General features: G+C 38.5%; 1 protein-coding gene across 1 annotated transcript in view; it reads right to left on the reverse strand.

The window, feature by feature from the left end:
• Positions 1–15,608, reverse strand: part of SEC23A (SEC23 homolog A, COPII coat complex component) — a 46,873-nt gene that overhangs the window by 21,541 nt on the left and 9,724 nt on the right. Inside the window, exons 3-10 of the mRNA XM_050953875.1 lie at positions 12,685–12,742; positions 12,301–12,387; positions 10,601–10,837; positions 10,230–10,309; positions 8,169–8,313; positions 5,606–5,764; positions 4,927–5,042; positions 2,049–2,172 (exon numbers count right to left, since the gene is read on the reverse strand). Coding sequence (XP_050809832.1) covers positions 2,049–2,172; positions 4,927–5,042; positions 5,606–5,764; positions 8,169–8,313; positions 10,230–10,309; positions 10,601–10,837; positions 12,301–12,387; positions 12,685–12,742 — 1,006 coding nt within the window. The remainder of the gene's footprint in view (positions 1–2,048; positions 2,173–4,926; positions 5,043–5,605; positions 5,765–8,168; positions 8,314–10,229; positions 10,310–10,600; positions 10,838–12,300; positions 12,388–12,684; positions 12,743–15,608) is intronic.

Here is a 15,608-nt window from a genome sequence, read left to right on the forward strand (position 1 = left end):
TCACCCACAAAAGCTCATGCTCCAAAACGTCAGTTAGTCTATAAGGTGCCACAGGACTCTTTGCTGCTAGTACTGAGATTGTTTTTCCATATTCCAGCATAACCAGTCTCTTGTGCACATCTCACCACTTGGAAGAGTTTTTGTCAGCAGACGAGTAGGGAAAGCATGATTATCAGCATCTCGTGGAAAGTTACTTGAAATTTCAAAACAATTAATTTGAAGAAAAGATTGCATTTGGGCAGCATTGCTCTTGTCAATAATTCCAATGTCAGTCACAGTCAAGCCTGTAGTACTCATGAATTGCTCTTGCTGCGTAAGATCTACATCTTCCTGTTGCTGTTGAATTTATTGATCGAACACGGGCTCTTCTTCTGCATCTGTTACTGTTGGCACATCTCCTTCTTGAATCTAGGCCTACAGACTATGAAAGTCAATGACGATGGCCAAGCTACCAAGCTAGGGCTCAACCAACCAACCGTCACATCTATTAGCTACCATATGAAGATAATAATGAGGAATTCTCACACATAAATAATGCCTTAGTCAACTAGACATAAACTATAAACACTAAATTGTAACAATTGTCTATCTTTCAACACGCACTTGATCCAGCACCAGCCACTAGTCATGGTTTGTTTATATAATCAGCTGATCTGAGGGGACACGTTCATCACGGTCTAATCTTGTGCCATCAGAACCAATATATTATTATATTGATAATATATTACATTTGTATTAATATTTATCAATAATATATTATACCTATATTATATTATACTTTTATTAATATTTATGAACATTTTTAATTCTTTAATGATAAAATCTGTATCAGTTAACAAAAAAGTTATGTCTTTTACCAAATCAAATCTCTTATTTGCTTAAATTTGAAGATCTAAGCTGAGAGCGTGCATCACATTTTGGTCTGATAGCAATGCACATAAAAATAAGTTGCGAAACTTATCAAATGCCAAAAAATTAACACAAGTCTAAATCTGATGCCCCCTTTGAGCTTGAGGTCCAGGCCAAATGGCCCTCCTGGTCCCCCCCCCCCCCCCCGACTGGACCTGCCCATGAGAACCTCATCATTTTCCTGATGGGGCAGGTCCCCCCCGCCACAAGAAAAAGCCCTCGGACCCCACAATTGACTCTCGAGGATCTGTGGGAGGCCAGCGTGCATGTACAATGATGGCCCTTGTACCTCCACACCAACTCTGGGCCCTGGCAGGACACCTCTGTTGAAGGCATGCTACCAGGAACTCTCCCTAGTCACAGTTGCTCCCAGGTTTCTGAGCCATACATAAAGGAGGGGACAAACAAGCACTGAAAGGTACCAAACAATCATCTGACCTTTTGAATTCCCACTACAGCAGACCACATTAGTTTTCACATTAGTTAAAATTTGCTTCACGCTTCCTCACATTAGCGTGCCTAGTATATTATTTTGTTTCTTCTGATATATAACAAAATCTCTCAGGACAATTATCCATGTATATATCTGAATTTAGGATACAGATTCTACTTTTCATTGGATCCTAGCCTCTACTGTACAGGTGCAATAGCGGGAGGAAGGCTGGGAAGAAAGAATATAGAAAGTATTTTATCCCAGTGCTAGCAACAGAAAAGGATCTCTCCTTAATGCTCAAAATGTGCTAGGAGGGCTAACTACCATGCCTGCCCACACATTGTAGCCCCCAAGGAGGCATGTTGTGCTGGATACGCGTAGCCTCAGATGATTAGCAGGTATGTGGGATTAAGGATAGTTTTGCCGAAATAAGAGAAACAGGATTCCAAACACTCTTGCCTCAAGACCTTATTTTTATGGTAAAGTAATAAATCCCTAAAAATAAAGGTTTAAAATGAAAAGTTACTGAACTGCTACTACAAGCAATGCAAAGACAACACTAGAATTAATATGTTAGAACTTCTGAATTTCTAACTTATGCATGAGTTAGAGTCTGACCACATCTGCAGTGGTACCTAAGGGGAAGTGGAAGGAGAGAATACAACACCAGACCCTAATAATATTCATATTAAATTTTGACTCTTACCTTTATTTCTAAAGTGCCACCAAATCCCATTTTAAATTGCCCTTGCATATCTTTGGTAAATACTCTCTGAAATGTTTGTTTGAATAAGGATGTATTGAAAGAGTCTCCCATTACCATGTAGCCTCTGGATGAAAGACCAAAAAAATACCAAGATAAAACACACAGAAACACAACTTAAAAGCATCTGGACTACTTATTATGCATTCATTTAGCAAACAGGATATACTTAACTTACCTCTCAAAGAACTACCAAAGACTATATCTTCACTGAAATTAGACACCTATGGCTGGCCTGTGCCAGCTGACTTGGGCTCGGGGGTTTGGGTTGCGGAGCTGTTTAATCGTACTGTAGACTTCCCTGAGGGTGCTAGAGCCTGGGCTCCAGCCCAAGCTGGGAAGTCTATACTACAATTAAACAGCCCCAAAGCCTGAGCCCACGGGCCTGCTGCGGGTTTCTAACTGCAGTGTAGATATATCTTCAGAGTTCAAAGTAAAAACAGTTCATTCTGAAACACTCAAACATTTTCTTCAAAATCACCTTAACAGGGACTACTTTCAATTATCTCATTATAAAGCACAATGGGGAACTTTGTAAACAAGTTTCTTACAAGATCAGCACGTCAAGGTCATCAGGCCCTTAATACAAAACAAAAGCTTCAACTGGAGAAAACATTGCACTGGAGTTTATCATTACAGCTAGTTTTTAACCCTGCCTTATGGAAATGCATCCGTTGATTAACTTATCCTAATATTCTGATACTTTCCCATATAATTTTGCCTCTGTCAGATAAGTAATTATTTCAAACCTGAATTTATTCTCATAAAACACATTTTGTGTGTTAGCTCAGCAGTGCTCAGTGACGATGAAATTACTGTGATTACAGATTGCAGTGCAACTACTCATACTAAACAGTGAAGGACTTTTAAATCTATCTGATTAGCATTTAAGAAATGAGCGTAAAAACACAATTAATGTTGATCCCCAGTAGTGCTCACAGTGTACAAATATAAGACATCCATGTTTTATAATACATTTGATAAAAAGTTGTGTGTTAAGTTCTGGCCTCCAACTTTCCCTTTATAAATTAACTAGTTTCTGGCAGTCATCACAGTAGAAGTGGGTCTTCAGGAGTTATTTAAATATGGAGAAAACAACTATGGGGATCAGCTCAGAAAGAACAACCCTATGCCTAGCAGGCAACACAGCAGCAGACAGTGAAACAAGTAGACAAAACAGGATGTCAAGGCTGGTATTGTTGGAGAGGCCAACGTGGGATGGGGCATTGCAGAAAGAGACAGAGGATGGGGCAGAATTACATAGCACCTTGACTCCAAGTACAAGAAGCTTGAACTTGATGTAACAGAGGAACAAGAGCTAGAAGTGGGATTCAAAGAGGGGTTGACATGATCACATTAAGGCATGGAAAATAATCTTAGCAACAGAATTTTGTACTAATTGTAGAGGGGTAGGTAACATGAGAGTCCAGGAGACCACAAAGCAAGAGGTTACAGTAATCAATATGGGAAATTATGAAAGCCTGAGGGAATTTTAGCTGTCAGGACTGAAAAGATGGATCTTAGAAAAGTTGTGCAGCAAGAAGTGGCAGGATTTGGACATGTGAGAGGCAGTGCAGATAGATTAACCCCATGCTATGGCCTTGAGTGACAGAAAGGGTGAAGGTGGTGTCCATAGTGAGACAGAATGGGGGAGAGCAGAGAGTTTCACCAGAAAGATCAGTATTTGTTTTGACCATGGTAAGATTTACTGGTGATGCCATCCAGGAGATGTCAGAGATATGACTAAATGGAGACAAGTCAGGAGTGAAGAATTTGAGAGTCATCAACACAGAGACTGTAGCTGAAATCTGCATGAGTGAATCAGAATGTCCAGAGAAAGGGTAAGCAAGAAGATGAAGGCGCCAAGGACAGATCTCAGTGATATCCCCATGGGCAGTGGGAAAAGAAGGAAGACAACAGCCCACTCCTTCTCCACCCTCCCTCCACAAACCACTCAGAACAGCTAGAGAAGGAGAAGAATCAAGAGAGGGCAGTAATATGAAAGGTGAAGGAAGGCAAGACACTCAAGTAGGGTATGACCCACAGTGCAAGGCAGTAGAGAGGTCAAGGATGATAAGGAAGGACTAAAGAACTGAAGATGTGGCCAAATGAGGGCTGTTTGAATCCTTGATGAAAGTAGTTTCATCAGAGTGAAATGAGAGGAAGTTGGACTAGAATCAATACAAAATATAACACACTGTTCTGAAAAATCTTACTTTATTACCCAACACAACATCAATAGTAAAGAGAATGTTTTCAGGGAGGTCAAAAACACACTATACACAGTACATCATGCACCAAGTTATAAATCTTGAAGAGATTCAAGACACTCAAAAAAATGACATCTAAAGAAGTAAGGTTTCCCCCTCAATCAAAGGACAAAAGGAAGAACAAAAATGTAAAAGAAATAAAAGATCACTGTGAAAAAGTTGTGTGCCTGAGCATTACTGAAGCTCAAGATACATATATGGAAAATAAAAATAGATTATTTGGCAACAGTACATAGGCTAAATATTTTAAAAAGACATTCACACTATTTAAGCCCCAAATATTTAATGTTAAAAATAATGAGAATAAACACCCTCATAATTAAACCCAAAATTATGATGGTAAATTCTTCTCAGGCTCACAATAATTTGGGTCTATATGCAAACTACCCACAATCACAGTATACAGACATGGAGTCGTGATTTTTTCTTCTATCGTTTGGAACTAAAACAAAGCCATTAGTATTCTTTGTAATGTAATGAGCACAATATTTGAAATACTTTAAAAAGAAAGTGCACTTTCATACACTACTTTAAACAAATTAGACACATACCCAGTATAGTTGGGACAGCACTTCATCTCCAGAAGACCAGTCTGATCTAGTGCACATGCATATATGTCAATAACATGACCAGTTGTAGCAGCACGATTAGCCAGAGCTTCAAAATGCTAAATACAAGATTAAAATGTATTTATAACAATATGCAAACTGAACTCGTCATACTTAAAACAGAAGCTCTAAGAATTCTTGTACAACAGCTAAATTAAATTGTATCCATATTATACTCTAACATTGGCTAAAAGATTTTTTTTGAGAAGTAAAAACTAGGTGAGAAAGGTCTAGAATTTTTTATGACTATTCCCTGCTTTTCCCAGCCAGTTTAAAAGGTAATTTGTGGTAGGCTGTTCAAGGAGGCAGTCTACTTAAAAATCAATGCTAACATTCTAGATCACTGTGCATTAAGGCCCTGATCCAACTCCTACTGAAGTCAGTGGAAACACTCCCAGTAACTTCAGTTGGAGTTGAATCAGGTTCTCACTCAATGTACTGAAAATCCTTATGAAATTTTGAAAGATATGTAGTTATTCAAGGAACATTCAACAACAACAACAAAAATGTTCGTAGGTTCTATATCACTTTATTCATATAGGAATATCAAATGTATTATTCTAATTATCTGTCAAATAAAAAAAATTTACATCGCTCTTCCCCATATATTGTTAAGTCTTACCTTAGTAGCCTTTTTAACATAATTGGCATTGTCTTTTTCAATGTCGTGCCATGATCTTATAGGTAACTTCAGTTCATCCCCTACAACCATCCCAGGTCCTTGAGTGCCTGGTCCTCCAATGAACATCAATATATGTGCACCAGTGTTAGGGAAAGTACACTGTAGGACAGAAAGAAAATCTCAGAGAGCAACTCTTTCTGCTATAAACAGTTACTACATAATATTAATAGAGGAAACAACTACGAATTTGTGTCTGTTGTATTGCTTGGACTAAAGTAAACAATTAGAATTTCTTTTTCAAAATTCTGAGTAGTAGTTTAACTTAAAATACCATTCTTGCCTCACTAAAACTAGTGTTTTTAACTTTTAAGACAGTTCTACATATATCAGAGGTCTGATCCTCTGAGGGTCACCACTCTACTGACTTCAACTGAGCTAAGATAATTTACACAAATTGAGGATCTGGTTCATGGTGTTTTGGGCATTTCCCCTTCCCTACTAGTTATTACTAGGAATAGCTGAATGGGGGGTGGGGGGGAGGAGACTATCTTAACTTTCAAGATTTTATCTGCTTCCTTATTCTGAAATCACAACCTCCTCTTACTGCCATTACGTCAACTTGTTACTGAAATGGTTGTCCTCCCAAAATAATGATGTAATATGGAAAATAAACTGCAGAAACAAATGGAATCTTTATACAAAACATCCTGTTTCCATGCAAGTGTCTTGGGAGATAAAAATATAAGAGAGGGGAAATATTAGATATTGGCAGAATTGTTCTAAATAAAATGTTTTTTTCAGTTGACTTTTGTGCCTCTGTGAAACTAGTGGTTAGAAAACAAGTAGCTAGTTTCTACTCGAGAGGTGTTCACCACACAACTGGCAGTCATGCTGGCACTCTCAGCAGAGAACTGAATGAGTATGGAGACTGAACTAGTTTCTCCTCCTGAGAGGTGGACTCTCCTGGAAGCTGCATAAAAGCAAGGGGAAGCTTGCAGTTTGTTGCCCAAACTCCACCTCTTCTATAGCTAAACAGAGGACTGTCATCACCAGAGCAACCAACCTGGCAATTTTCACTAGCACTGAATTCACTTCCTTAAATTAAAGTTTGTTCCAGTTGGTGTCAATACATCTTTAATGACATAACAAGGAACAATAAAAGTTAAAAGGACCCTGGGCCTGGGAGATGCCAAAATAGAATAATCTCAAAAATGGATTTTCATCATAGAAAAAAAGCAACAGTTCCCCAAATCTTTTAAAGCTAAGCTGGGATATAAAACATGCTCACTCAACTTTCTGCTATGTTCTTTTTTAAAAAGCCATCAAATATGTGCATGCACATGAAACATCTCAGTTAAACGTAACCAAAATGAGACCCTTCCCATGCTGTACAGATTAGTTGGGGAGAAAAAAAAAAACACATCATAAAGAAACCTTCTAGGTTACTCCTGCAAGGAAATACAACCTTTAAAGGGAAGTAAAATTATGTAAATTAAATCCCATTAACAAAGAAAGAGCACAAGGATAGGGGAGAACATAGGCAAGATTTCACATGCCCAGCAGTGAACCATCAGCATCTTGACAAGCTGCCTTCACTACTTTTAACTGATATCATCATCTGAACATATGACTACAAAGACTGAAAAGTAACATTACAGGTAAAGAAGGCTGCGCTGTTTAGAGACTCGAAAGAAGGAGCTAAGACAAGTATGCTGCCACAGTACCATTGGCTTTCAGTATCCAAAGCAAAGGGACAATTCTTAAAGAGAAGGGAATGGGAAGAATAGACTACTGGCTAAAGGTAAAAAATTGCAGAAAATAGTGTTAAATAGTAAAGAGTTATAACCAAACAGAAGTCACAAAAATCAAAATGGGAAAGAGTTAAAATAGGAAGGGAATAAAAACAACTAAAATAGAAATTAAGGAAAAGGCTAAGAAATTACAAAACACTGAAGAATTGAACAAAAATAGGTATTAAAGAGAAAAAAGATTTGTAACAAGTAGCAGAGTCAGAGCAAACAGGCATGATTTAAACAACTAAAAGACAAAGGGTAATAAAAATAACTGCGTAAATTAGTCAAGAACTAAGAAAAAAATGCATTTTTAAAAATCTTGGGCTGCATCCCTTTTCCTTCTCCCTCTTTGCTTAATACACTTTCAATACAGATTCGCAGCTCTTTGATCGGGATGGTATTCTTGCTTTGTAGAGTGTCCCACACACTTTTGGGAACAATATAAATATTAAGTTAATATAGTAATAAAAGATTGGTGGACTTTCCTTTAATCTAGACAAGAAGGCAAAAAGTTATCAACTAAACAACCATAAAGTACAGTAGTAATGTAATTGTGTTGAATATAAAAAAAGAATGAAAAGCATGCACTCAGATTAAAGAGAGGAAAATTCAGGATATGTCATGTTTGTCTCAGTCTGAACACAAGACTAATAAACATGAATTACAGAGACTGTTATTGTTATGTTTTGATTGCAGCATCCACCATAGAAGGTTTTATGTAGGACAATGATCTAGTGACATTTAAAAACAATTTTGGGTAAAACTATTACCTCAAGGAGTCCTACAGCTATAGAAAGAGCCACTCCAGAGGAACGCAAAGGTCTTTTCCCTTGTGGAACAGGCCAAGGATCCCGTTGTAATTCACCCAAAAGATCAGTAAGATTCATATCAATTTTCTGCACTGGCTGTAGGAATCTAAATACAGATAAATGGCATTATGTTAGTTTTAGGATTCTTTTGGCTATACAACCTTTTAAAAGATAATCAGGACTACTAATTCATTGGCAATGTGTTAGATTGCAATGACAAAAATCCAAATCTGGGTTCAGACCACAGTCTCTTGCTCAATAGGCTGGCAAGGTCTGGAAGCACTACATACACGGTATGCTCAGCCTGAGGAGACAGGAAGCTCCACATGGAGCACTGCAGGTAGAAACAATGCCATGAGACAAAAACAAATCAGGTCACCATGGGAATCTGAGACAGACACTAAAGAGAAGAGGATAATCTTGGAGGGAAGACAAAATGAAAATGTGAAGGGGTAAAATTTTCAGAATTGTCCAGGAATCTAAATCCCAATAAATTATTTGGCAAATAGCCTTTTTTGTCTATCATCATATCTAAGAGAATGAAAGATCAAATTATATATGGATAAACACTTCTGTTGATATATTTTAAAATGTTGGATATATTTGTATACATAGGAAGACAGAAATGGCACTTCTATATATTCTCAAATGTGCTGAAGCACAGTAAGTTTGTTAAAATACATCTTTGGAAGAAGTCATGATAAACATGTCAAAAGCAATGGAAATGGTAGAAGGGCAACAAATATTGATGTCTGTAAGCAAACTACCCTTGTAGACAGGGATCTTTTAGTAAAATCTTTTTGAAGGGTGAATCAAATGCATTCTTAGATGTGGAATCCCTTCTCCTTTTACTCTAATTCTCCTATACCAACTTTACAGCCTAAGAGCCCATCTACACTACAATGTTAGGTGTTCTAGTTATCCCTTGAAATGGTTAAAGCAATTAGACTATTAGAGACCCCCACAGAATGACCAATATGTATGGTAAGAGGGGGAGTCTTATCTGGAACAGACTTTCCCCATTCTTTTCCAATGGGAAATGTATTATTGTCACAACTCTTCCAGTCTCAGCTTCCAAAGCTACATTTGCGGTCTCTAAGAACAGCCAAGCTAAAATTCTGCTTCCCAGAAACCTTCTCAGATGGTCCTTAAACCTGAAAAGCCATTTGCATTAAAAGAGTAGGATAATACACAGCACTCACCCTACTAGAGAGGGGTGGGCAACCTACAGCCTGGGGCCACATCTGGCCCTTCAGATGTTTTAATTCAGCCCTTTAGCTCCAGCCGGGGAGCGGGGCTTGCCCTGCTCCACATGTTCTATGGCTCTGCATGACTCCCAAAAGCAGTGACATGTCCCCCTCTCTGGCTCCTACGCACAGGAGAAGCCAGGGGGCACCGCACATTGCCCCCACCTCAAGCACTGCCCCTGCAGTTCCCATTGGCCCAGAACCACAGCCAATGGGAGCTGCAGGGGCGGCACCTGTGGACCGGGCAGCACGCAGAACCACCTGGCCACGCCTCCACATAGGTGCCGGAGGGGGGACACGCCACTGCTTCCAGGAGCTGCTTAAGGTAAGCGCCACCTACAGTCTGCACCCTTGACCCCCCTCCCACACCCCAATCCCCAGCCCTGATCCCCCTTCCACACTCCAAACCCCTCGGTCCCAGCCCGGAGCACCCTCCTGCACCCCCAGCTGGAGCCCTCATCCCACACCCCGACCTCCGGCCCCAGCCCAGAGTATCTTCCTACACCCTGAACTCCTCATTTCTTGCCCCACTCCAAAGCTCACATCCCCAGCTGGAGTCCTCACCCCCTCCAGCACCCCAACCCCCAATTTTATGAGCATTCATGGCCCTTCATACAATTCCCATACCCAGATGTGGCCCTTGGGCCAAAAAGTTTGCCCACTCCTGTACTAGAGCAACAAAGTGCATGACCCTCAATCACACAAGAAAAAAATAATGAGGTAAAGTTTTCTGGTAAAGCAATTTAGCAATGAGTTTGGTTTTTTTAAATAATACCTGTTAGAAGGTGGTGGCTGCTGTACCTGAGGACCCCGGCCTACTTGTGAAACAGATACTTTAGTAAGCCCCAACATTTCCTGTCCAAAAAATATGGAGAGAGAGAGAGAGAGAGAATTTGATTACAGATTATTTTATCATAGAATATCAGGGTAGGAAGGGACCTCAGAGGTCATCTAGTCCAACCTCTTACTCAAAGGAGGACCAATTCCCAGACAGCTTTTTGCCCCAGATCCCTGAATGGCCCCCTCAAGGATTGAACTCACAACCCTGGGTTTAGCAGGCCAATGCTAAGATCACTGAGCTATCCCTCCCCCCTTCCAATCATTTTCAGGGTTTGAGGGTTTTTTAATTGTTTTTTTGTCTATTACCTGAAGTTGTTTTGCAGATAGGTCCTTTGTGCCTCTGAAGACATAGCTTTTTGAAATTCCTTCACAACCAAGCTCATGGACCTGCACCATTCTCCCAAATGTAATAAGCCCTACCAAAGCAGTTGGTGGTAAGAGACTTAATGACATTTGCATGGATTCCTTCAAGGCTTGCAAATCTTCATCTTCCATGCATGTGTCCACAACGTAAAGAAATATCAAAGGCATCTGAGGACCACGCTTTAAGAAATAATAACTGAGTGAACAAGCACATTGTGCAATATATAATTGTACAGAAAATAATTAAATTACAAAAATAAACTTTGTTCCAGTTATATTAATTTTAGTAAATATAGAATTTGCCACACTAGCTCAGACCAATGCTATATCCAATTTGGCAACCCCACCTCGGGCAGTGGCCAATACCTAATGCTGCACAGGAGAGTGAACTCGATACCATAATTAACTCTATCCAAAAGTGCAATGCTGAATATAAAAGAAAAAATTCCTTCCAGACCTCACCAGATAACATTTCATGATTCAAAATTATTAACCTTACAAGATAAAAAACAAAGTATTACTCAAAGTGCTGCTAGTGATCATTAAATTTATCCAAACTTAGGAAAAAAAACAGAAACAGTATTAGATCTTCTGATCCTCTGTTACATTTCATTCCATACTTTGTCTCTATAAATTAGCAGTTCCCCTCATTCCTTCTAAATTGCTTCCCCTGTAATTTCAGCAAGTGTTCCCTTTTATCTAGTATTACAAATCTAGCCAAAAAGACGAGCTGACAAATTTTAACTTTACCTTTCTTAATTTCAATGCCTCACTGCAGTCCCCTCAAACTCCTTCCTTTTCCGGTCTAATTAACCTTAGTTTTCACAGTTTCTTGTTACATGGCTTTTTTCCTCCACTAATCTCTATTAAGACACTCCCATGCCCTACCATGATAAAATGGAGACAGCTAAATTATGTTAGCTATGCCTGCTTGGTTGGCACTCTGTCACTAATAGCACCCAGCCCAGCTTGAGACTGATGAGTCTGCTACACCGTTGGCTAAGGGCCACATAGCTTTTATCTCATGCAATAAAGGCTCACACACTAAGCTTCAGAGGTCCCAAATTCAATCCCACTCACCAACAACCAGGGTCTTTCAGAGTTACAATTAAATAAGAACATCTAAATTATATTAACTGATAGGCCAAAAAATGGTTATCTGGAAACATACCCAGTTTACTGCTCACCACCTCCTAGAAATAAATTGGTTCCAATATCAATCTATGATTATTCAGATATAATCTTCACTTCAAAGACCATTCACTAAAACTTAATCTAAATTATGTTGGCAAGCAGCAATAAAACGATTTTCCCAAAACAAGCACAAGTGAACTCAATTTCTCATGAAGAAACACATCCCAACAGAAGCTTAAATCTCTAGAACATATAGAACTTCCCTCTCTTGTATTGCCCTTAATAATTAGATAATGTTCCTATAATTTTATTATAGTCACTATAATCAAAAATAGTACTCTCCATTTCCAGTGGATGATACTGGTTGAAGGTCTACAATTGAAAACATGTAGATTATTCACTGCATTTTAATCACTACTAAAACAAAACAAAAGTAAAAGAAGCCATATTCTACATAGCTAGCGTCAATCTAATTTAATGTCAAAGATTTTATTTGGTGTTTTTTTTACCTGTACTACATATTCAATACTAGAAAACTGAGGTAAAAGTTCTGCAGGCTGGTTCATCTCTGATATACCAGCATAAGTAGGAGGAAACTGCAAAAGCAAAAAAAAAACAACAACAACACATATTAAGTACACATTTCAAAATTACAAGTTACAGAAAAAACACTGAAAAATAAACATCTGCATATATTATTTGTTTCTATAAAAAACGATAGCTATCACTACTGTAAAAGCTCTCAAGTCTAGTATCTCAGAATGGGCAGACATCCATATGTTGAGCAGCCTGTTGGCAATTCCAATTCACATGTATAATTTTAAGAATGGTGAATTTCATTTCCCTCCTATAAAAGAAGGTCATTCTATAGTCTGAATACTTCATTTTCTTACCTGATTTCTTTGATAACAAAAATTGCAAGCCCAGAGTTTTGCTCGATAATCCACTTGGCTATAAAAAGAAAATTAGAAAAGTTAATGTATTATGAATAGTTTGTTTTATATTACCAAGGGGCTTTGACACTAAATACATATGTTGTATGTACGACATGGATTCACCCTTTATCTGTTTATCATGCCCTTTTTCCTAATTGTCAAAGAGGTGTGTGCTTCAAACAAGATTTTTCCCCCTCACGATGCATCTTCTCCTTAATGAGCCTGCTGTAAATTCACAATAAAGAATGTATAACTTTGTAATTATGTCAGTAGCAGAAGACTGATGTAATTAACACAGTATCATGGCTATTAGAGAGGAAGGATGATAGTTAAGGCATTGCACTCAGATGTAGGAGGCCAGGTTCTGTCCCAGCTCTAACACAGACTTCCTGTATGGTTTTAGGCAAGTCACTCTATCTGTCTCAGTTCTCAACCTGTAAAATGGGAAAAGTAATACTCCCTTTCTCTTACCCTCCATCTATCCTGTTTAGTTAGGCTCTTGGGTTCAGAGACCGCGTCGTACTATATGTATATACAGTGTCCAGAACAATGGGTTCAGGACTGTCGATGTTACTGTAATACAAATAATAATAATAATGGCTTCACTCCTGGTCCAGACAAAAGGAGAAGTTTGCATGATAAAAGGAAAACTCCTATTCAAAAAAGATTCCTTCGGTACTAACGGGTGGTGGAGAGGGTTAATAGATTTTTTCGAATAAATGTTCTTATTTTCCAAGTATGCCCAAGAGCAAAAGTCCCTAATTGAAGGTAAACCAAATACCTATAATTTCTTAAGTCTTCCTAAAAATTTAAACAGATACGCGCATTTCAAATTACACCAGCTCTACTATCTGCAGTAACGTAAACCATGTTAGACTATGCAAACAGAAAGGGTATATGCCAACTCTGTCTACCATATCCCAAATCAGCTGATCTTCAGAGGCATTATTTTCTCAGCCTTCTTTTTGCAAACAGGATATTAATGCAACAGCTTCCACTTAGACATGATAAAAAAATAATTAACTGAGTTTAAACACAACAAATTTCTTTAATAGAGGGACACACCCTAAGACAGCTACATCATATATTCAGTACGTCCAAAATTCAAAAATTTTAAATACAGTTCACCATTTGATTTTTTTAGTATATAGCACCTTTCATCTGAGGATATAAAATTACAGAAGTCAGTTATTATTACTACCCCATAACAATAATAATAAAAGTAAATGGAACTAGTGCTCCCAAGACACATAGGTGCTTTTGAAAATCCCACCCACTGTCTTTAGACAAATAAGTAGTATGTGTTTCCTAGTACTTTTTTTAACCTTATTCCTATCTTCTCCTGACAGCAGCAGTAATAGGGCAGAACAGTTAATGAAAAATGACACTAAAATTTTTGGATCAGATCCTCAGCTGCTGTAAATAGGCATAGCTCTACTGAAGTTAATGAAACTGTGCCAATTCATACATTTTAACACCAGAAGGGACGAGCAGATCATCTCGTCCGACCTCTTGTGTAACACAGGACACAGAATGTTACCACATTAGCCCTGTACTGAGCCCAATCGTATATATTTGACTAAGCATCTCTTCCAAAAAGGCATCCAGTCTTTATGTGAAGACATCAAGAGAGGGAGAATTCATACTAGCTGAGGATCTGACCCTTTGTTTACAAATTTTGTTTAGTCATACTTTTAATTTACATATAAAAAATTTTACATATAAATAATCTTGAGTGGAATGTAATGCTTCTGATAAGGATAAGCTTCCACTAGACCTGACTTCAGCTATAAGCAAGTACTGTAAGCAGCTTCAAAACATATCACGGAGACCTCTATCCTGACACACCACTTTACAGCTGTTAAAGTCCACCCTTTGTCTCCCAAGATGGGGACGCTGAGTCACATAAAATTGAGCTAACTGATTTTATGATGTGCGCAAAGATCTAGTACAGTAAGGACTAGCTGACAATAATGAATTTATTTTATAAGGAATATAAGTCACATAGGATCCAACTAAACAAAAGATGAAAAGTTGTTACACTAACTCACCTCTTCATATTTATTTTCTAGAGATAAAAAAATTTAAAACTGTATCTACTATCTCATAGACTCATAGACTCTAGGACTGGAAGGGACCTCGAGAGGTCATCGAGTCCAGTCCCCTGCCCTCATGGCAGGACCAAATACTGTCTAGACCATCCCTGATAGACATTTATCTAACCTACTCTTAAATATCTCCAGAGATGGAGATTCCACAACTTCCCTAGACAATTTATTCCAATGTTTAACTACCCTGACAGTTAGGAACTTTTTCCTAATGTCCAACCTAAATCTCCCTTGCTGCAGTTAAAGTCCATTGCTTCTTGTTCTTTCATTGGAGGCTAAGGTGAACAAGTTTTCTCCCTCCTCCTGATGACACCCTTTTAGATACCTGAAAACTGCTATCATGTCCCCTCTCAGTCTTCTCTTTTCCAAACTAAACAAACCCAATTCCTTCAGCCTTCCTTCATAGGTCATGTTCTCAAGACCTTTAATCATTCTTGTTGCTCTTCTCTGGACCCTCTCCAATTTCTCCACATCTTTCTGAAATGCGGTGCCCAGAACTGGACACAATACTCCAGTTGAGGCCTAACCAGCGCAGAGTAAAGCGGAAGAATGACTTCTCGTGTCTTGTTTACAACACACCTGTTAATGCATCCCAGAATCACGTTTGCTTGTTTTGCAACAGTATCACACTGTTGACTCATATTAAGCTTGTGGTCCACTATGACCCCTAGATCTCTTTCTGCCATACTCCTTCCTGGACAGTCCCTTCCCATTCTGTATGTGTGAAACTGATTGTTCCTTCCTAAGTGGAGCACTTTGCATTTATCTTTATTA

The sequence above is a fragment of the Gopherus flavomarginatus genome, chromosome 5, assembly GCF_025201925.1.
Source record: "Gopherus flavomarginatus isolate rGopFla2 chromosome 5, rGopFla2.mat.asm, whole genome shotgun sequence".
Taxonomy (NCBI): domain Eukaryota; kingdom Metazoa; phylum Chordata; order Testudines; family Testudinidae; genus Gopherus; species Gopherus flavomarginatus.